The following is a 24311-nucleotide window of genomic DNA, read 5'->3' on the forward strand; positions in this document are numbered from 1 at the left end:
TCACATTTTACTTTCTTAGTCAAAATAGCCCATTTCGTTTCCTGTCAATTCCACTTATTTCATTAGAGGAGCACATCTTTGAACTCTGTTAGTTAACATATAAAATTTCTTACAGTTCAGTTATCTAACTAATCTTCTTTTAATTTCCCATGACGCACAGAAATATGATAACATTGATAACACAATTTATCTGCAGATTACGTCAAAGAAGCTCTCTGAAGCACATGAGTGTCCGATTTATTTTTCACGTGATATAATCTGTATAAATATCAAGTAATATCCCTTATTGTCGTTACAAATTGTGACCTAGATATAGGTTGTTCTCCTTTATTTTTTTCCTGGTAACAGGTCATTAGTGACAGTACTATATATCTGCGAGAACTGAGACAAAGATACTCACTTCGGTCACCAGCAGCTGTCGTTGAAGTAAAGGAGCTCTCTATGACGATGGCGACACTTTGCTTATTCGTTCTTTTACACCTCTTTTTAATACCAGTCGCTATATCAGTGAGTATTCATTTCCTCAGCACACTTAATTACTTTTCGCTCTAGGCATTCTATTCTCAGTGATATAATATATGAATGTGTCAAAACAACGAAATCACACATCACCAGTGACTAATATTAGTGACGATTTGTTCTACAGTATTAGCTTCAGATTCAGAAAAAAGTCTAGAATTTTAATTCGCCGTGATAGCTGTCTCCAACATTAGATATTTAGACGTTCTAAAATGTAGAAATGATTCCTTGGACGCCAAAGAGAAACATAAAATTCTCAACAGAATCAGTTCATTTTTGTTTTTTGTAAGCCATCGGGACTTCCTTCACAGCCCACTAAAAGTTTACCTGCAGACAGGAAGTTTCGTTGCGTGACAGTACTCCTGTGACAGTCAAATAACCTTTGCACCTCTTGTATTTTTTTAATGTCAACTCATCTTCCATAACGTCTGATGATCGTGTATACACACACTGTCCTCTCTTATGTCTTGCAGACAGTTCGCTATTGGTTTTTCCGTGTACTGCACAGGTAACATGTTACAAGTTTTAGAGCAGCTTTTTGAGACGTGAAATGGGTCCCCAGTTCTTAATCTGGTATGTAAACATTTCTTATTATTATATCATTTTAAATGTTTTACTTCAATCTTCCGCAGGCTGTTGAGTATCTTACAGTCGACACAGAAGAAGGTACACTGCGAGGTCAGATGGGTGAAACGTATACAGGGAAACCCATGTACAGGTTTGAAGGAATTCCCTATGCGGAGCCACCAGTTGGAGACCTCCGATTCCAGGTAAGCAGCTATCACCATCCACTTAATGTTCCTGGGCCAGGTAAAACTAATATAGAAATCACTACCAATGTATCTTTTTCTCAGGCGATTTAAAAAGTATAGAAATAGCAGATTCAAATTTTATGATCATAGCTCCAGACAGGCTATTTATTGAAATGCTAAACATTTTAATATCACAAGCACCACTAGGCAGTACGAAGAGTGAAGAACTATCCGACACAAAAACTTTTACTTGCTCCGACTATACTGATTATAAATGTCTACACGTTACTAAAGGCCGGAACACAGTACAACGCAAGTACAGCCACACACATATAGAGTTCCTCTGTCAGTCATCGTACATAACGACCACAGCAGAATAATTGTATAACAATCAGCCGTGTGAAAATCACAAAAAACTGTCTAAACTAGTCGAAATTTTATGAACGTTTGGTAGTTTCAAATGTTACAATTAACAACAAAGTGTACTGTAAATGTCATCTACCGTATTTGCTCTGAAATTAACGAATAACGGCTCTAGGTTCTTAAGAGCAAAATTATTCGTTGAGTTTGGTAAATAGGCAGGTTATGTAATTGAATGGCTTCAGAGTATACTGTCAGGTGGAATCATATTTATCTGACGCAGCGCCGGTGTTGGGTTGGCGCCCAACTAACAGTGATGATCCCGTACAAGGCAAACTTAAAACTTCATCATCTTGTTTTCTTGTTTCTTAGTCCATCACTCAGTGAAACCCATGCAAGTGTTCACCTAGTTCCCAGCAAGCCTAAACCACTAAAACCACTTCAAGTTAATCACTTTCTTAAGGCCATCTTTTTACGTCAATGTTTAGGAAAACTATTGCCACCGGAACTCATCACTCACTGTAAAGTGAGATGAGTTATGTTTATAGATTAGAACAGATGACATCACACAGTATTTATTTCCGTTGTATTGAACAAATTTGTAATGGGTCTCAGCTACTTGTCACTCCATCTCCTACATATCTCTATGTTTCCAGATCGTTAAAAAAAGCTCGTTCCATGTTTTAAAAGTTAAGGTACATCTATTTCAAGCAGGAATTTTTAAATTTCACCTTCAGTATCTCTGGAATACAGAAATAAATTTAAGTAAATTAAGACACCATGGTAAATTTTTAATGGACTCTGTGAGTATTCAAATCGCCAATCCTAGCACGTGAAATCGAAAATTCGGTCTACATATTCAGTTTTTCAGCTAAGATCGATGATGTCCTTTTTCCCCACGCTAAGACAGCTATCTTAATAAAAGTTCATCTCAGAACCTGGAGTCGTGGGACATACATTTGAAATGAAATTACAAATCGGAAACAGTACTGAGGTAAGGTTATAAAATGTTAATGAAAAATCTTTCGTATAGTTCCTTCATAATTTAAAACGCTATAAACGCTTGTTACCAGTTTTATCAGGCAATAATACTTAGGATGAGCGAAATTACATTAGCATATATTGACACTGCCAGTATGGTAATGCATCACTTTAGAATACACATAGAATGAGATTTACCCTTCACATCAGAACGAATATTGAATGAGATACAGACTTTACTCTAATTACTAAGAATATGAGGCCGCTCAACTAATTCAATAATTAGCCACTCGCATGTGTGCACGCCCCGCACAGCTGCTGAACTATCCCTAGTTTAATCCAGTACCAGTGTGTCGATTACACGACGGCAGCGACAAAACACGCCAGTGAGAATGCAATGGGCTTTCTGGATCAGTACACCGAGTTCAGGTGCCCTCTTCTTGGGGCCGCTACTGTGTGTCGCTACCACAGCGAGTTGAGGCGGCCTCCGCTTGGTGACACTGCAGTCGGTATCAGTTTTGTTCTCCTATATCGCTCTCTGTACCCAGCAGCCGTTACCTTCGACTTGTACTTCGATCTCTGCAGCCCTGATCTGCATCTCCCTGTCATAGTTCGATCTCTGACAATCCCCCCCCCCCCACACCCCCACCGCCGTCCGATCTCGACTGTCTTACGCTGCTGGCTCGATTGCTGATTCATGGTCTGCCATCTTTGTTCTCTTAGTTAGCACGCCCTGCTCTGTAATCTCGCTCTGCACAGTTTGATATGTGATCCCTCTCCCAAAGGTGTTACAATTGTAGTTCAATCACTCACCCTCTTTTTCCCTATCTTTGTTTTCATAAATCAATCTAGGTTTTTCAGATCCACTGACTTGCTCTCAAAGTTAAATACATGAATCTAGCGAATTTACACTGCATAAACTTTCGAACGGATGTCGTCCAGGTATCGAGGCTCATGCAGGCTCTCAACCTCACGTTGCACTGCTCACTTTATCATCGAGTGTGAAAGGTTAGTTTACATTGCTTCATAATGGAAACTGTATGTTACTTGGGTCGAATTACCCACTGAATAGTTGATTTATCAACATTATTTCGTTCTTAGACTAAGAGCTAAATGGCACAACGACCTTCTCAGACTTCTTATCAAGCTAGCTCCTAACTTATAGACCTTTTTTTTTCGGCTAAACATCCATCAGGAGAAACTCGTATTTACTACGAATGGAAATATACAGGAAAGTTATCGCTCAACGTTCCAATGATGTGAACTCCACTGGCGGCAGAATTTCAGTTCAGAGAACGGGGATGGGGAAGGAATATGCTTATAGTCATACGGATATAACTGTTCCTGTATTTGTTTTGCAATGGTTTTCCATAAGCGTCTAACATAGTAAAAGGAGACGAAAATTTAGAATCTTTATTTCCAAAAAGAGAATATATCAACATCCATAATTTTACTGTACAGTTAACATTTAAGTGCCTAGGAGAGGGTTCATCACAACACTTGTAGACTATAGCTGTAACCTTCCACTCCAGAATATCACACACAAAAAGCCAACACTCAGATCTTGGTGGTCGTGCTGTAATTTCTCTTATATTACTACAATAATCAATTCTCCCTATGTAGGTTGGTGTCAGTAAAATATTTTGGTATACAGAGGAGATAATTTGTGATCGAAATTTCGTGAAGAGATTGCGTTGAAATGACTGTGACACCAAATTGTTTATCAAATCTGCGACACTGTCTCCTCTAGCTCGTGGTAACACTAGACGAGCTGACCTTCTTTGAACTTTTTCGATGCGCTCCTTCAATCGTACTTCGTAGGATACAACACCGTGCAACAGTGTTCCAGAAGAGGACGGACAAACATAGTATAGATACTCTCTTTAGTAGACCTATTATATTTCCAAAGCGTTCTGCCAATAAAACGCAGTCTTTGGATCATCATCCCCACAACGCTTCCTGTGTGAGCGTTTTAGTTTAAGTTCTTTGTGATTGTAATAACTAGTTATTAATTTGAATTGTGTGGTTTACCGTGCTACCAAAATTTAACGGATTCCTTTTAGTAGTCATGTGGATGACCTCACATTTTTGGCTATTCAGAGTTCGTTTTTACTTTTCGCACCGGACATATATCTTACCTAAAACATTCTCCAACACGTTTTGGTCTTCTGGTGACTTTACTAGAGGTAAATTACAGTGTCGTTCGCAAAATATCCAAGAAGGCCGTTCATATTGTCCACTAAATCGTTTATATTGCTTATGAACAGCAGATGGCCTATAACACTTCCTTGGAGAACACCAGATATCACATTTGTTTGATTTGATGAATTTCCGTCGATTACTATGAAAATGTGACCTTACTGAGAGGAAAACAGAAATCCAGTCGCACAACTGAAACGATAATCTACTGGCATACAATTCGTTTAGAAGTCACTTCTGAGGAACGGTGTCAAAAGTCTTCTGGAAATCTAGGAATATGGAATCAATCAGAGATCTCCTGTCGACAGCACTTATTACTGCCTGTGTGTAAACAGCTTTCTGTTTACAGGAACTCTATGGAAACGGTTAATGGGGAACGAGATTAATACACTATACGGAATTGTGTACTGTAGACAATAGGGAAACAATTCGGAGAAGATGACTGAATGAACATGACAATGCATCTGTGAGACCTTGTGGAAGAGTGGTCTGCCACTGAAACTACCTGGCAGATTAAAACTGTGTGCCGGACCGAGACACAAACTCGGACCTTTGCCTTTCGCGGGCAAGTGCTCTACCAACTGAGCTACCTAAGCACGACCCACAACCCGTCCTCATACCTTCAATTCTGCCAGTACCTCGTCTCCTACCTTCCAAACATTACAGAAGCTCTTCTGCGTGGTTCTCAGAAGAGCTTCTGTGAAGTTTTAAATGAAGGAGACGAGGCTGTGAGGACGGGTCGTGGGTCGTGCTTGGGTAGATCAGTTGGTAGAGCACTTGTCAGCGAAAGGCAAAGGTCCCGAGTTCGAGTCTCGGTTCGGCACACAGTTTTAATCTGCCAGGAAGTTTCATATCAACGCACACTCCTCGGCAGAGTGAAAAATCTCATTCTGGGCTGCCACACATTCACAAACAGTCAAGCATCTCATTGGAAGTCTCCCCAGCAGAGTCGAGCCGTCATGAAGGCGAAGTCTGGACACGCATCATATTAATCTTCAATAATAGTGGCTACTTTTGATCAGATAGTACAGCTGGAGAGAAATTTGTCTAAAATCACAGCCACCGTAATTCAGACTTGAAGTCTTGGTATCTGAGCTATTCCTGTCATTAGAGGCAGGTAACTGTCGACATACAGTGACTATTATTACACTGCTGTTTGTAATTAATCTCAAATTCGCAAATTTACTCTTGTGCTGAAGTCTGCGTTGCTTTTAACAGCAGCCTGTACGCTAAAAATCGAGAAATAAATTGTTTTACTGTCATTTAATAATTTAATCCTTTCTGATTATATGTGTAATTCATCCAAAAACTAGTTATAGAAACCCGTTTTATCAGATTTTTATGTAAAGAGTTCACAGCTAAATGCTGATCAGTTCTTTTACGCATTAACTAAGATTTAATGTAATTTCGAAACGAAATGATTTAAAAGACTTTAGCTTGTAGCTACCTGTGAAGGAAGTGTTCTTCTTTGCCGTGCTAGCACCTCCGTTGCAATTCAGGCTTTTGTTTGAGCTGTGGTGTTAATGCGATCACTTTTTTGGAATTGGAATTGTTTTCGACGTCGATGCCTGGCCATCTAAAGATAATGTGTATTTTACTGAGTTACAAAGCCACACGTTTCGCCGTCGAGAAGCGCTGGTCCCCAAACACAAAAGGAAACGCTTCTGGCCAGCCGGAGTGGCCAAGCGGTTCTAGGCGCTAGAGTTTGGAACCGCGCGACCGCTACGGTCGTAGGTTTGAATCCTCCCTAGGGCATGGATGTGTGTGATGTTCTTAGGTTAGTTGGGTTTAAGTAGTTCTAAGTTCTAGGGTACTGATGACCTCAGAAGTTACATCCCATAGTGCTCAGTGCCATTTGAACCACTTGAAACGCTACTGCGTTTACTGGTGGGGCCCAGCTTCTCCGGGCCTGGGAGGCGGACAGTACAGACGAAACGCCAAGAATCTTAAAGCCCGCTTGTCTTTGTTTTCAATGACTCACAGCTGGCACAAGAAACTCGCTCACCATCGTCTCTTTGGCACGAGAAAAGCAGACAGGGTCGCTGGACCCGCTGCCCACAGGAAACAAGCGTAACGGAAGCACCGTCCTCTGCTGTTTCGAGACCAGTCCGAAATTTCTCCGAAAAAGTGAAGTTGTTAATAAACACTTCTTGCGGGAGCGTGAGAGTTTCCTAGGTGTGCGCACAGCGTCGGAAATTTATCTTCCTGGAACTCGGAATCGAGAGGAGAAGGGCAACCAAGTAAGCATTTTCTATTGGCCGCCACTAATATTTCGCCAATCAGTGACAAGAAGTGACACATAATTTCAGCTCTTTCATCTTCTGTTGGCTAACACTAACTTGGAACTAGGCGTCTTGAAGCCTGGAGACATTATACCCGTTTTATCATCTTCATCTACTGCTTCTTGAGATGTTATCGGCTTGTTATTAGTTCTTGGCTTCTGAAATTGGTGCTCTTAGATTCTGACTGATTTCCTGACTTCGCTAATGGCCCTGATGACACTTAACTGCTTGTCTCTGTGACTACACGCATACATCCTGACTACCCTCAGATTCCTTGTTAGTTCCCACGTGCCCATTACAATTAGAATCCCCTTCAAAGCGATAGTTCGATTTCGCTTACAGCCCAATGCTTACGTTACTAGCATTTGGCTTTTATATTTTGTGCATTTTCGGAAGTCGATATTCATTTTTTAGTCTGGCGCTACTGTTGCAGTTTAATTCCCAAAGCCAACTCGAGTGTTACTCATATTCATGAAACGCCGCCTGTATTATGCGGCCGCACATATCTCGGTCAGAGAATGAATCCCTCGCAGTAAATTACCTGTTGTGCACATGTAGACTAGTGGCGACCTCCAGAAGACAGCCGCTCTTATCCTTCCAGTGGTATGCGAAGGAGCGAGGCCCATTCACCACAGACCACTGTGAACACCACACGCAACAACAGGGTGACGTACATTTGTCCGTGGCGCAACTCAGCCATTTCGAGAGTTGCAAGGCCAAGATGCCGCCTCAGCCACGCGCATCTAAAGATCAACGTCCATTACCTAGAACCTGCCTAGCTTCAAAGCCAGTCGCCGCCGTCGTGTAAAGCTGATATAAAACGTCGATAAATTTGCCGACTCATACATACCCTGAGACCATTTATTAACGACGTTCTTGTTTTCCTTAATTTTTTTTAGCAAATTACTATATATGACAACTTCTGTTTTCTCCTCTCAGTCAATTCGAAGGTCAGTGTATTTACCCTTCAGAGCTAACTTGGGGTTTAATCGGCAATGATCAGACCTGGCGCCGCAGCTACAAGAACTTCATTAAATTTTATCAGTTTTGCATATTTCATTTTTCGCACCAGCGTGAGACGTATTTGTATGTTACCATATTTTTGACGCCTAACGTGGGGCTCAAAGTCACGAGAGTTACCTCAGCATTAGGTAAACCTTTGACATCGCTTGTTAGTGCATTTCTCTTAAGAAGAAGTGGATTTCAAGGATTGTCTCACAAAGTCACAGTCTTAATGTGAATCTTCGATTTGTGATTGTAATGGATGTGGAAATACTTTTGTTTCTTGTTAGTGTGAAACATTCCAGACAGAAACCCATTAATGCCTCAATAAGGAAGGTAAACCACTTTGATGGAGTTAGAAATACAGAGACAATTTCTGACTCTGGATATACACTTGAAACGTCCCCTTCGAAAAATTAATGAATTACTGTGATGATAAACCTCTTACATTATTTGCTTTTCAGAGAGCTGAGCAAAACTGAACGTACTCAGACATTTCGCTCTATACCTATTCTGGTCAACACTAAACTAACACACAATATTTTTTAGCGCAACGCAATCTGACTTTCAATAATCCCTACAAGAGAATGGCCCTGACTAAATTAACCTATACGTTTCACAAATCACTTACCTAACAAAAATCTTCGTTACTCAAACTACTGCAATACGGCGTGCGCCAATACTGCTAGCTAAATAAAAGATTCAACTACTCAAGGCACTAACTACTGACAGGCAGAGTTAGCAATTGAAAGATTTTGATAGAGAACAAACAATGTATTTACCTTAAAAGTGTTCAAAAGTCATAATATATATAGCAGTTCATGACATCCATTCTTACAAATGTACTGTTTCTGATAGACACACGTCCAGATCATGTTGCAAATGTAACATAATTCGAAAACAATTACGTTCACATTCAACGTACTGCAGCACAACATACGGGTTACACATACAAATTCTGGCCATGTGTGATGACCTCCAGATCAGCTGAAAGCGAAAGAAATTTCATGTAAGCAATAAAGAACTACAATATGATGCTTTTGTTAATAAAGCAAGATACAGCAGAAATGGTCACATGGTTCCCTTCTTCCGGAAATTAATTTTTACATTCATAAGTTCATTTGTTTCATAGAATAGTGAAAACAGTTTGCTAGGCTACTACGTGTCTATGAAGAGTTATGTAGAAAATTAAATACGGCATAGTACTTCCGTATATTTAGGAAAACTTAAATAGATGTGATGCTGTTCACCTATGGCTAATACTGGCAATTGGAATGAGGATATGTTGCAATCCGTGTATGTGGTTGTAACTGCTCTCAAATAAAATATCCTGTTGTTGTTTGTCTCATTGACCGCACACCTACAGTATCTCACATCTTGGAAGAACTTCCTTTTTACTCTGAATGAGAGTTTATTTGCAATTTTGCTGTTATTTTGTATTTACATTCCGTTCAAATCTCTCTAAAGATCTTGTATAGAGTAACCTTAAGAAATATTAAGTATCATACAAATAGAAACTGTCTTTCTCCAGCCGCCAGTACAGAAGTCAGCGTGGACTGGCGTGAAAGACGTCCTGAAGAAAGGCAACAGTTGTCTGCAGTATAGCAACGGGAAAGCGTCCGGTAGCGAGGACTGCTTGTATCTCAGCGTTTTTGGTCCTGGGGTACGTATTGTATTGTAGAAAACGGCGTAGATTAATATTTGAATGAACGTGCTTTTAATGTTTTGGACTAGGATGTAAACAGCCACAAAGTGAAAAAAGATTGTACATTTTTGTTTGTAAATTTGTAAATCACATTGTGATTGTGCTGTGTGTTACTACAGACCCCGTCGCGTAATGGAACACTGAAAAATGTTATGGTTTTCATCCACGGAGGATGTTTCACATCTGGATCTGGCAACGCGAGGCCGCAGTACTTTGTGGACCTGGATGTCATCGTCATTCACCTAAATTACCGACTGGGCCTTCTGGGTAACTATCTGTAATATGCTCACTATTACCTGATGAGTTACATGAATTGCTAAAACATTACAAAATTAGGTCGTTGTAACATTTAAATTGGTGATGAATATATCTATTAACAGAATAAATCAAATTTCTCTCAGAAATGACTGAAGGTTACTCTGTCTTTCTATAGTAAGTATGGCAGCTGATAAGTGAGCTGTAATCTGACATGTACTAGAAGCAGATGGAGAACGTTTTCTAGAACATGTGAAGATAAAAACGAAGATGATGTTAGTACGTAGATCAGAAAGACAATGATGATTAAGAAACTCTGTTCCTTCGTCATTCACACTTCTACTTCTTACGAGTTAATTTAACACCAATCATTCATTAAGTACATAACTAGCTTCGAACAAGTCGCTGTAGTAACGACATGTTGGTGCACGAGCTTGAGTATTTCGGAGCACTAGGGTATTTCGGAGCACTACTGTGCTTCAGTATGGTGGAGCATCGCTGCGGTGTCTGGTGCAGCTAGAAGATATGAGCGTTGCCGACGTGAACACCTCTGTCCCATAGAAAGTTTAGGCTCAATGCTTCCGGTAAACCCAAGATCTGTAATATCGAATGGGTTGAAAGTATTAACAGTAGAAATAAAATATCAAAACACAGTTACAATTGCAGAATTATATGCTCAGGATTTAAATGTTAGAAATGTTTCAGTTTCATGCAGAATAAGTACTTGCTATACAGAGAGTACCTTGAGCAGGAGAGCACCTCTTAGTACACCTAAGGCAGATAATCCTGTAAATGATGCCGAGAGCTCCATTACCTAGAATTCACAGTGGACATAAATATCTCTAAAACATCCTTCTATTCGAATGTACTTATAGGGCAGTTCTTAAATATGTGTACTCTGGTGCTGCCCTTTCATATGTTTTGCGTACATACACACAATACAGTTCAAGGTCAAATACAAAATCAAATAAAGATAACATTGGTTCGAAGTTCCGCGACATACAGTATGTGCATCTACCTGTTTAGTATTTCCCTACTGTGTCTGAAAGACCCTTGTGATAGGATCACTTCAAAATCGTTCAGTCCATCTCTTTAAGGGATGTCGAGAGTTCTTCTTGCAAGTCGAGTTGTATTGTGTTGTAGCTTTAGTTGTTCTATAATTAGACATACGTTGCACTTGGTCTTTCCACCCAGTCAGTATTTTTCAGTTATATTTGTAACTGATTCAACATTTAGATCTTATCTAATACTGGTATTTCTTTTATGGTCGAACAATGAATATCTCGTTACAAAGCGGAGGAACTTCATCTCTGATGATTCTATTCGTCGTAGTTTATCGTATGTTAGGGTCCAACATTCACCACCATACAGGAGCAAAGATAATTTGTAAGAATTTAATTAATGTTTCTGTCCGCACGCTACGCTTTAATGAAAGTAGTATAGTTTGACAAAAATGTCTGAATCTGACCAGATTTAACTCTACATCATCTGACTTGGGAAATTTAAAATTGCATCATAATATTTAAACTCTCTAACTTATTCAATTATTTGTCCATCGATAATCCATCTATAGCGTTTTGGATCTTGTAGGTATAAGGTGACGTAAAGTGCGAATTACAATTGTCATATAGACACTGCTGAGAGATATCCCTGTTGCTCTTGTATTAAGTAACAAGACTTTGCTCTGCCCTTTTACTTTCTTCCTCGGAAAAAAAAGGTTCTACAGCGATATGCTCATGTCTGCAGAGGTTTTGAAAAAGATAGTACTATTCACCACAATTCCGTAGACATAGTCGACAGTAGATACCAATGAGGTACCATGATGTAGCCTAATCGGATTAGGTGCAAGGTGAAGTGGTCGTTGCCATGTTGCGATCAAAGCTTCCGACTCGCACAATCGATTGCGCTGTACTACACAAAACTTCACCTGGTTAGGTCTCATTTGTTCCAGTTTGGGCACTTCTCTGCCTACAGAGTTGCGTGTGCGTAGTGGTATCGAATGGGTTCTCCAGTATCAGACCAAACGTGAAGTCAGGAGGGCCTATCCAGCAGAGATATTCTTCTCCACTTGTTGCCTCCCCTACCGTACGTTGATTTCAGCAACTAAATCTAACAGCAGAGAGTAAAGTACCCAGCGGAATGCTGCGGCCGCGCAATTGCAGCTGGCTGCGTCGCGCCCTTACTGACCCCATCTTGCGTCAGCTGTCGCACCGCAACGAGGCTAGGTGCCTGGCCGTACATCGCCCTCAAACCCGTGCCCGCTGGCACAAAGCAAACAGGCCCCACGTCGAGCCCAGGACATTCTCGAGTCAGGCTGGAGTGTCAGACAATGGCACTCACTAGGCAGTCTCTGCTCGGCGGATCGAACTCGGAAGCCCAGAATCATCAGGGCTAGCTGATGGCCCATACAACAGCGGGTTCTCTGAGTTGTTGATGCAGTTTGGTGATTCAGGAGTAGCTTAACGTACATTCGATAGATGCCTGCCGCGGAGACTATGTAGGTCAAATGTACAACCCTGAAGGAATAGTGCAATGGGCTGAGCTAGGGGCCGGGTGTGTTATGACGGGATCTAGGCTCCCGTCCCGTAGGCAGCTTTGGAGATGCTGCTTTGTGCTACACCGTGCAGCAGTCCAGTCGCCCACTGCTGGCAGAACGCCACATTTGCAGGATGCTGCAACTGCACTATTACGGAACTCAGCTGTAGAACTTCGGCCATGGTTGCCCACAAATTCCTTGGGTAGTTGCGAAGGATTGCCAGAAGCGGAAACTAGAACACGTTGGGAAATAGCGAGCCCCTAGCAATCGTTGTTGTTTGGAATTCGTGGACTGATTTCTGCTCTCAGTTACTTAGGCCTATTAAAGACTATTAAATAAGCGTATAGCTGCGATCGCGATCAATCATCACTGATTCAAAACTGTGGCGTTGAAACACACGTGCATCATGCAGAAAATATACTGCTTGTGGTTGTTACTTCACTCGCTCTTCCCAAGACTCCTTAGACTCCACTTCAAGCACCTCTGACCTGTGGTTACCTGTATTCTTCTTTCTGTTGATTACTTTAAATCATCCGTTTCCCAAGAGCTTCATCCTGTGCCGCAGGATGTACTCGCTAATGCAGCGTGTTCGACCACTTCGTCGTTGGAAGGCAGTGGACCGGCTTGTTCAGTAAGTGGATCACTCAGTTGGCCGATTTCAGCAACATGTCATACAAAACCAGCTCGCTGTAGATCTGAATCGACCCTGTAGCATGGCGACCTGAGCGACTTCCTCATGTTCCCGAGCCAGCAACAGAGGAGGCTGCCGGCCGTTGTGGCCGAGCGGTTCTAGGCGCTTCAGTCTGGAACCGCGCGACCGCTACGGTCGCAGGTTCGAATCCTCCCTCGGGCATGGATGTGTGTGATGTCCTTAGGTTAATTAAGTTTAAGTAGTTCTAAGTTATAGGGACTGATGACCTCAGATGTTGAGTCCCATAGTGATCAGAGCCATTTGAACAGAGAAGGCGCATACATCGTGTGATGGGGACGAAGTTGGACCTCTCCAGCCTGGCTCCTCTCCACGGCTTCTTTGGGTTAAGCTTCACTTTTTCATACTCCGTGGATAAATTCTCGCCAACTGGCTATGATGTCAACTGTATCGGTAGGATTACAAGTGGCTACAGCTCCAACATTTATCTAGCACCATTTTTTTTCTCTTTTTTACAATCACAATCTACAACTCATACATACTATCTATTCAGAATTTTCTTGTAGCTAGTAGAAGAATCTATCAGGCAGACGTCATTCCATTTTCTATTCAAAACTTTCAGTTTACAAGGCACGAGGTAAAAAGTTTTTTTTTTTTTTTTGTTGCTACTTCCTTCCTTTCAGGGCAAGAATAAAGCTAAATTGTTGATTGTGCATGCTGTTTTTGTTCCTAGTACAAAATTTATGGAGGCTACTATTATTTTAAAATTGTGTCTCATTCTTCGGAACAAAAGCAGATGTATTGTGAGGCTGTCGTTGGTTTGCGAAAGATTTTGAACAGTTGACGAGTCGTTCCAGAATAGACACCTGATGTCATGTTTGCTGAAGGTTTAATTCATCGTGTAAATACAAGAAAGGGCGTTTCGGTTTCTTCATCTAAAATAACATCAGTGGTGTGCAATGGAACATATGTACAATCTGATTATGTTTCCAGACCTAAAAGTAGTTCGTTACAAAGGATGTTCATTTTATTTAAGGTAAATTTACATCCGATTTTCGCTCACGTCATTAGGTGTCGAACGCCTGCACATTTCTGAGATATTGTCTCGTTAGTAACGTCTATGGGTTTTGCTTAATCCTGCGTTGCTTAGCAGCACTACACATTTCTTGATGTAAAACATGTATCAATGCACTAACACTATTGTTTGTTCTGCGTACCTTTGGGTAAAGGTGTGTCTGTGTCTTTTTGTGTGAGAAATGTTGCCACCTTAAGAACTACTTTTGGTTTTCACTTGATCTAGAAATGTTCTCCCCGTGGCAATGCTACTCACACAAAAAAGGCAGAGACACGCTTACGCAGAATTACGTTGAAATCCGTAGTGGTGCTACATTGTCTCGTGTTTCACCTCAAGAAATGGGTAGTGCTGCAAATCAGTGCGGTATTATGCAAAAACAACACCAATGCCAAAGGGAAGACTACATCAAAAATGGGCAAGCAGACGACAATTCCTAATGAGAGTGAAAATCAATTTACCGAAACTAAAAACAATTTATTTTGTAACGAAGGTATAGAAAACAAGACAATCACAATTATGTTTCATTACAGACTACTAATGATGTTTTATATCAATAACACGAAACGCGTTCACCATAAGAACACATACTTTGTTGTCGTTGCACAGACGGATTTAAAATACATTAGTAGTTACAAAGAATCTTGGACACTGTGACCACACGAATGAAGAATTCATATCATTCTCATTCTGTACAATGAACACTTGCGTCTATATGAGAAACTGTCCCAGAAAATTATTCAGTTCCAAATCAGTGTATAATGTTTGCAAAGGAGCCACAGATTTCATCACCGCAATCAGCAATGATATCCTGAGGAAATGCTGCTGTACTCAAGCGTTTGAAAAGACCTATAACATGAGGCCTGCAATTCAACTTCTGTGTAATATGCAATCGGCGGCTTATTCGAGCAGCGGACAATGTAATGCCAAATACATCGCGACGCTGTTCTTTGACTGCAGTGTCCCGGTAGATTCTGCGGGTTCGCCCCAGCGCCCTACCACCGGAACTGTTCCATTCACAACAGTGCAAAATCTTTTAGCTCCAGCACTTAAAGAAAGCCAGCTAGTCACTGCGTTATCAATCTCTGTCGCGAGCTGCCTTTCCTGCGCTCGGAAACAGCCTTCAACTACCGTCGAGTATCATACGTTACATACAGGGCGTGGACATAAATGTGGAAACACCATGAGCATAACACACTACCAGACCTAACATGGTGTAGCAATCCCACTGGCACTCAAAGCCTCCAGTCGACCTGGAATAGATAAACACAGGTTCTGTGTTGTTTTCGATGGAATCTTGTACCATTGTTCATGCAAAATAATGGCAAGTTCATGTAAAGATGATGGACGTGGATAGTTATCATGCACCCTTGTTTCCAATGTTGGCGACGGAGGCTTTATAATATTGGGATCTGGTGACTATGTAGGTCAGAGGATAGGCGACAGTGCTTCCTCGTGCTCACGAAACCAGTCCTAGGCGAGGCGAGCTGTGTGAGCAAGGACCTTTTCTCCTAGGCAAACTGCATCACCGTTGGGGAAAAGTCATTGTGCCATGGGACGGACCTCATCAGTCAAAATGGCCACATAATCATTGTGCCTTGTAGAGTAACCAAGGGGCCCATGTAATACCACGACAAGGCTGCCCAAATCAGCAACAAATCTCAGCCATGTTCCACCCTTGACGGCAAGGAGCCTGCATCGTAGACTTGGGACGGCGTATGCCAGTCGTAAACTTGGCCAGTAGATTGGTATGGTTCGAAACAAAACTCACGCGACAAAAAACTTTCTTGAAAAACATTGTGGTAACTTCCTATGGGAACAAACTGCTGAGGTCATCGATCCCTTGGCGCACACACTACTTAATCCAACTTAAACTAACTTACGCTAAGGACAACACACACATACCCGTGCCCCAGGGAGTAATCGAGCCTCCGACGGGGGCAGCCACGCGAACCGTAACAAAGTGCCTCAGATCGCGCTGCTACCCCGTGCAGCAAATAAGTTTCTTCCTTTGTTCCGTACTCCAGGTTTTATGGCTTCGGCAGCATGCTTTATTGTTACATATCGCATGCGTGTGGTTTAGAAATTCAAGCTCGCCCTACAATTTTGTGGTGTTTTGGTGTTGCCAGAGTTGGTGAGGGAAATATTCAGTTCTGCAGCAACTATTTCAGCTATTGTCCTCATATTTTTCGTCCTAATCCTCTTCAGTGATCGTCTATCGCCATCACTCATCACCCAGCTTTGTGACACAGTGGGTGATGTCCTTCCACTCTCCCAGTGTGCGGTATAGAGCTTCGATACGGCACCTCTTGAAACACGAAACACTTCGACTACCTTGGTTACGGAAGCACCCACAATACGAGCACCAACTACGTTCCGACGGCATTTTACAAGCCCCGCTCGTTGTCAGATACAACAGTGCCATTTGTAGGATGGGCTAGAGTCTGCGTTTATTAGTTTCTCCGTATCTGGAAGATGCTGATCCCACAAGTTTGCGCAATTAAGCAAAACCCGCTCCAATTTATCAATTCGAAATTTATGACGTCCACAGACGATCAGTTTCGCGCTTTATATCATGCCATTATCAAGTGTATCTGAAAGTTATGCTTCTGAACAGATTTACTTTCAGATAACTTGATAATTGTCTACTATATAGGCAGAAATCGGTTGATTGTGTACTTAATAAAGTTCCAATTAAGCAACTGGAGCGGCTCTTCATTAATCCACATTTATGTTCAAGCATGCATTTCCCGCGCTGTCCCAACACTTTTGTGCAACACCTGTGCAAGATATCGGATCACAACAGCTGATGAACATTTTTTGCAGATATAAGGCTTGCCTCAGTTTCCCGACTGTCTCAAGGCTCTTGCCGTAATAGCCTTCACGTCATTATGCCTTTCCATAATGTGTACATGGATTTATGCGGTGCATCGTTGAGGAGGCTTCGAGTGAAATGCTCATTGTAGGCATGCTAATTTTCAGTTTCAGTTTCACTTTCATTTCTACACACAGGACAGATTATCCTGAGCTGCTATAAACCTCAGTGAAATTTTTCCACATTATTGTCGCAAAACATGACATTAAAAGTTGACTCCTGGTACAAACATACGTTGTCTTTTTCTTGTCAGCAATACTTTTCATATGGAACAGGAAAAACAGATTTAAATGTAACAAAAAGAAAAAAATTATTAAAGGTAAAGCTAAATTAATATAATACGGAGTCACAAATTCAATGGAAAATTACAATGTAGTTGCTAAGCTCGTGTGTATGTATTGAGTGTTGTGGAGAAACAGATGTCAATTTTTACCACTCCATTTCAGAATCTTAATAGTTTGTTTCTGTATCTATTGCATAAGTGCTGTCGGCTAGTTAAAATGGAATTATGTCTCCAGCTTCAGAAGAATTTTAATGTTTGTAGAGTGAAAAAAAAATGTAACTTCCTTTGTATATTGTAAACATGTGGCCGGCCGAAGTGGCCGCGCGGTTCTGGCGCTGCAGTCTGGAACCGCGAGACCGCTACGGTCGCAGGTTCGAATCCTGCCTCGGGCATGGATGTGTGTGATGTCCTTAGGTTAGTTAGGTTTAACTAGTTCTAAGTTCTAGGGGACTAATGACCTCAGCAGTTGAGTCCCATAGTGCTCAGAGCCATTTGTAAACATGTAGCTTAATTTTATTTCGATGCATCGCTATATGAAAACATAACACACTTTAAATTCCAAAATGTGATTTTCACTCTGCAGCGGGGTGTGCACTGATATGAAACTTCCTGACAGATTAAAACCATGTGCCGGACCGAGACTCGAACTCGGGACCTTTGAGTTTCGCAAACAAGTGGTCTAAAATTTTTTTTTCTTTTTGGATTTTGTTCGTTATTGTTCCTTGTATTTGGTAGTAGCGTCCGTCACATGACATCCAGTGAAGTTCGTTGTTGACGTCTTCACTCAATTTTTTGAGCTGCCCAAGCACGACTCACGCCCCGTCCTCACAGCAGAGCGAAAATCTCATTCTGGAAATATCCTCCAGGCTGTGGCTAAGCCATGTCTCCGCAATATCCTTTCTTTCAGGAATGCTAGTTGTGCAAGGTCACAGGAGAGCTTCTGTGAAATTTGGCAGGTAGGAGACGTGATACTGGTAGAAGTAAAGCTGTGAGAACGGGGCGTGAGTCGTGCTTACGTAGATCAGTTGGTAGATCACCTGCCGGAAAAAGGCAAAGATCCCGATTTTGAGTCTCGGTCTGAAACACAGTTTAAATCTGCCAGAAAGTTTCACGCTTTAAATTCCCTGTAAATCGGCTAGCAGAAATGCATTTATTACAGAATTCGAACTGTTGTTACAAATCTTTACGTTATTTTTGTTAATGTGTGTTCAAGTGTGCTGTTTATCTCACAAGAATAAATTATCGTAGGTTTCCTAAGCACCGGCGATGAGGTGGTCCCTGGGAACATGGGCCTTAAAGACCAGGCAGAGGCACTTCGATGGGTGCAGAGGAACATAGAGGCGTTTGGAGGTGATCCACAAAAGGTAACCATCTACGGGCAAAGCGCTGGAAGTGCATCCGTTCATTATCACGTTCTGTCTCCACTAAGCAAAGGTAACTGGTCTATATTTTTGAAACTAAATGTATCGTTCATCTTCATGTCTTCTTTATAATAAACTTCAGTTTATATTTTGTGCATGTTCGTGTGTGTGTGTGTGTGTGTGTGTGTGTGTGTGTGTGTGTGTGTGTGTGTATGTGTGCGTGTGTGTGTGTCACAGAGAGTGAGGCGGACAGGCGCCACCGTTTTAGTACTTGGTTATCGTGCTACCTTGGAGAGAAAGTTCTCAGCACAAAGTAAATTTCAGAAGAATATAAGAAACGAGATTGATGAAGAATGTATTCAACATTAACAGAAATAAACAATATTTCAGGAATGTGGATGCATAAATTTGGCACAAAACAGTCGAAGCAAATGATGTAGGATGTTCTCGTGGGGATCTTTCTGACAATCTGTTACCTCGTCTCGGTTTATGTGATTACATTCGAACAACGCCAGTGAAAAAAGATTAAGGATATTGCTGGTGTCGTATACATGCAGTGAGCTATGTCAGGTTAAGGAAGTATTTAACACACGTTAACAGCAACAAACGAAAAATAGGGTTGAAAAATTACTCTTATTACAGAGGCAATATGGGCCACACATCTTAATATGCGAAGTCATCTATTGTTCATTTCTCTTTGCTGACGGAATTACGGTATCCCAGGTAGGAATTGCTACTAAATGAGAGTTTCTTCTTCTTATTCTTCTGCGGCTCTACAACTCATGACGACTCTTATCCTCTTCAAGTATCTTCTTCCATTTATCCAATCTCATGCTAGAATATTCCAATACCTGTAATTCCTCTTCCGAAGGTGTTCTACGACTCCCCCCTGCAGTCTAGTTTCCGGTCGACCATATCCGCTCTGTCCATCTGGGTTTCCTTGTGAAATGGTTTTTGGTACTTCTGTGTCATTCATCCGTGGCACGTGTCCAGCCCATCTCTGTCTAAATGACTTCACAATTCTTCCAACGCCGCGAGGAATGGTCACGCGGTTTAAGGCGCCATGCACGGATTGCGCGGCAGCTCCCGCCAGAGGTTCGGGTCCTCCCTCGGGAATGGGTGTGCGTGTTGTTCTTAGCACGAGGTAGTTTAAGTAGTGTGTAAGTCTAAGGACAGCAATTTGGTCCCTTAGGAATTCACATACATTTGAACAATTCTTCCAACAGGCTGATCTTTGTAGACGGCGTAAACTAACCCTTATATTACCGCCTCTATCTTGACCTTTCAGAAACTGGGCCATGATTCTCCCGAGTATTCTTCTCTCGAATGCATCCAGTGATTCAGCATCCTTTGCTATCAGAGCCCAGGTTTCAGAGGCGTATGTAAGCACTGTTCAGATCAGTGTTTTATAGACGGTTAGTTTTGTAGTTCTAGTCAGCAACCTTGAAGACAGAAGCTTTCTTTCTATGAAATAAGCTTTAATGGCTGCAATTAGTCTCTGGTTTATTTCATAGGAGCTATACTTAGGCTGCTTATAATCAATCTCAGGTACTTTAAATGATAGACTCTTCCAAAGGTATAACTAGCCATTGTTACTTCAGGTGGGACCTTCTCCCTGTGCGCTTTCCCAGTTCGTTGATACTTAGTCCAATATTCCTGCCGGCCTGTTCAAGTACGGTGAATGTCTCTTCCATTGCCATCAGAGTTCTTGCTACTATATCAATATCATGCGCATAGAGCAGTATCTACACAGATTTATGAAAAATCGTTCCCCTATTCAAGACATTTCCTTCTCTCATCACATCCTCCAAGGCGGCGTTTAATAGAAGGCATGCCAGCACGTCACCTTGGCGTACTCCATTTTTAATTCCCCAAGCGCTGGACAAATTTCCACCGGTTTCTATGCTATCCTGCGTTCCTCTCATTGCCATTCTTACTATCCCTATCAGATCTTTTGGAGTACCCAATTCACCTAAAGCTTGAGATAGTTGCTCTCTGTTTATACTATCGTGCTGTGCTTCAAAATTAATAAGATACGTTACGACCCCATATTCCTTTGCTTTTTCCAGAATTAGCCTTAGGGGAAATATCTGGTCAATAGTTGACTTACCGAGGATAAAAACACATTGGTACAGCCCCTTTTCCCTCTGTATTATTGGAAGGAGTCGTTCATACAGTATGTTAGAGGGGATTTTATGTCCCAGATTAAGCAGTGTGATCTCTCTATAGTTACCGCATTCCATCTGGTGTCTTTTCTTATATATACGGCACATAATTTCCTCTTTCTACATTTGAGGTACGTCCCCTTTTCCCGTATTAGATTGACCAGTTTCATGGTGTTCTACTAAACGTGCACTAAATGAGATTTTAGCACAATAAATCTTACTTGAAAGGGACAGAACTCGATTTCACTTCATACGGCGACGAAATAGCTTCTTATGCTTTGTTTTCAAGCATTTAGGATAGCCGGAGCTTTCATACTTGGAAACAAGTCGCAGCTACTCGCCATTTACACTGGTGTCGCTGCGGAGGAAAATTCTGTTTTCGTCTGCTTTTATATTTTACTGCTGGTACATTTTCCTCCCTGTTTTAATGGCAAGTTTTCCCTGTCAGCAGTAAAATGACTTACGCCCTTCGGAAGAGAAATTTAACATGACTAAACGTTGGTGTAATACATATGACCACATGAAAAACATTACACATATCACCGCTTCACATATTAAAAGTCGAGTGGTGTCTGCTAATTCGTTGCAATTTTGTAGCTCTGCGCTTGAGGGAATTTGACACTAATTTTAATAATCAACAATGAGAAAACGCTAGTCGAACTGGTAATATCCGCAAATCCTTTCTCATGGCAAAGAAATCTGGTAAGTTTGTCGCTGGAAGATAGGGGGCTAATATTATTCAACGTGGTGCTAGATGTCAAACGTACCAATTCATTGCCTGGATTATGATTTTTGCAATATTCCCGGTTAAAAGCACGTAAGGAAACAACGTTAGTAGTCGAAGACTTAACGTCGGATGCAAGTGTTATTTTTTATATGAAACGTGGAGAGTATATATTGTTATAAGATATGCTCTAATTGTAAGTGTGATGCGTGCATTAGCTTCCAGGCCGACAACCACCCTTTAGCCCAGCACTGTAATTACTCTCGCTTAACTGCTATATAGATTAGACTAATAAATGATACATGGGTTCACCTAGTTTTTTAATTCTCACAGCCTTAATTTTATTTGTGTTATCTGGTACATACTTCACGTGAAAGTGATGTGCAACCAACAAAGCGGGCCCTCCGAAATATTATCCATTGTTTTGCTCGATCTAATGTCAATATCTACATAATGCAACAGACGTAATCGAATACACTGAAGGAAAAAAAATTGCAACACCAAAAAGGAATTAGAGTCGACAGTTCAATTTCGGGAATACAAAAAAAATGTTAAAATATATGTGAAATCTTATGAAACTTAACTGCTAAAGTCATCAGTCCCTAAGCTTACACACTACTTTAACCTAAATCATTCTAAGGACAAACACACACACCCAGGCCCGAGGGAGGACTCGAACCTTCTCCGGGACCAGTCCATGACTGCAGCGCCCTAGACCTCTTGGCTAATACCGCGCGGCCTCGGGAATACATTTGTCTGGGTAACAAAGTGATCAGCATTGCAAGATCACAGGTTAAAGTAAGCTCGAGATAAACCATTGCAAGTGTTATATGCTGGTGCGTTAATAACAGGTGTAACCGTCAAACTGTTAAATACAAGAAAGCAAAAGTACATGCACCGTGTTATACAAGTACCGGACGTCAGTTTGTGGGATAGAGTTCCATGCCCGTTGCACTTGACCGATGGATAAAGAAACAGTTAATGCTGTTTCTTGAAGAGGCTGGAGCTCTCGTTCGGTGACATTCCATATGTACGCGACTGGAGATACCAGATTGGTCACAGATCTGGTGATCGAGCAAGCCAAGGCAACATGTCGACACTCCGTAGAGCATGTTGAGTTACGACAGCAGTATGTGGGCAATCGTTGTTGTGATGTTAGACTCCCCCTGAAATGCTGTTCATGAATGGCTGTACAACAGGTCGAACCACCAAAGCACAACAGGTCGAATCACCAGACTGACGTACAAATCTGCAGTCGCGGGGCGTGGGATAATCACGAGAGTGCTCCTGCTGTTATTGGAAGTCGCACCCCAGACCATAGCTCTAGGCGTACGGCCAGTTTGTTTAGCACGCAGACAAGGTGGTTGCAGGCCCTCAACAGGCCTTCTACTAACCAACACACGGGCACCACTGGCACCGAGGCAAAACCAGCTTTCATCAGAAAACACAACAGACCTCTACCCTGCCCTCCAATGAGCTGTGAGCTGTCGTTTGACACCACTAAAATCGCATATGGAGGTGGTTTGCGGTCAGTGCAACGGACGCTACAGGGCGTCTAGCTTGGAGCTGTCTGAAGTACGTGACTTGGAACAGTTCTTTGTGTCACTGTGGAGCCAACTGTTGCTCAGACTGCTGCTGTAGATGCAGTGGGATGCGCAAAAGCCGTACGCCAACATGATGGTCATCCCTCTCAGTAGTGCCACGTCACCGTCCAGAGGCTGGTCTTCTTTCGACCGCACATTCTGGTAACCCCCCGCTGCCAGCAATTATTTACATTCCTGCCAAGTTTTTCTGCAGTATCGTAGAAGAAACATTCAGATTCTCGCAACCCTATTACACGACTTCCTTCAAGTCCAGATAATGGCGTCCTTGTCGCCTTATAGGCATTCTTAACTAACATCAAGTCACCACTAACAATCGTAAGGGTAACTAACGCTCACGACCGTTACAGCTTCTATTTAAAGCAAACATCATTCGCATGGTCTCAGTGCGCTACTGGCATCACTGTTATTCGACTGCGGTGAAATTCGAACAGATACCAACTCTCAAATGTAAACACATGCTTACCAATGTTTATTATGTCGCACAACTCCTTGTTGGTGCTGCGATTACTTTCTTTCCGTCAATGTCTATTGAACGTCACATATTTAGATCATGTTAGTCTCTAGAATGACAGTTAATTATCACACATAATGTCTGTATGAGTACTAAATTAAGGATGCCAAGGTCTCCCGTTTCTTAAACTATTGTCTTTATGTCGTCAAGTGTAACACAGATGTGTGGAGGAACATATTGGTTTTGAAGGAGAGTATTACAACATCATAATTTGCAGAAAGAGTTGCCTCCTGCCGCTCATACGGAGGCAGACCTCGTGCTTTCGGGTATGTCTTTTCTGAATTAGTCACACGTGCGCAACCATTGTTTTGTTTTGTCGAACTCTGACAGAAAGAAATCTAACGGCATCTAGTTTAACGATCTAGATAGCTATGGCGTACGTCCAACACTCCCTATTCACCCATGAGGGATGGTCCAATATAGAAACGAAAGGATATACTTTGGAGATGTATCATCCAATTAAAGAATGCTTCGCT

The 24311-nt window shown here is 41.7% G+C and overlaps 1 protein-coding gene across 1 annotated transcript in view; it reads left to right on the plus strand.

The window, feature by feature from the left end:
- Window positions 1–382: 382 nt before the first annotated feature.
- Window positions 383–24311, plus strand: part of LOC124595290 (esterase FE4-like) — a 43663-nt gene continuing 19734 nt past the window's right edge. The window contains exons 1-5 of the mRNA XM_047133973.1: window positions 383–507; window positions 1152–1289; window positions 9627–9758; window positions 9920–10067; window positions 18719–18904. Of these exons, the coding sequence (XP_046989929.1) occupies window positions 442–507; window positions 1152–1289; window positions 9627–9758; window positions 9920–10067; window positions 18719–18904 (670 nt within the window). The 5' untranslated portion in view covers window positions 383–441. The remainder of the gene's footprint in view (window positions 508–1151; window positions 1290–9626; window positions 9759–9919; window positions 10068–18718; window positions 18905–24311) is intronic.

The sequence above is a fragment of the Schistocerca americana genome, chromosome 2 (assembly GCF_021461395.2).
Source record: "Schistocerca americana isolate TAMUIC-IGC-003095 chromosome 2, iqSchAmer2.1, whole genome shotgun sequence".
Lineage (NCBI taxonomy): Eukaryota > Metazoa > Arthropoda > Insecta > Orthoptera > Acrididae > Schistocerca > Schistocerca americana.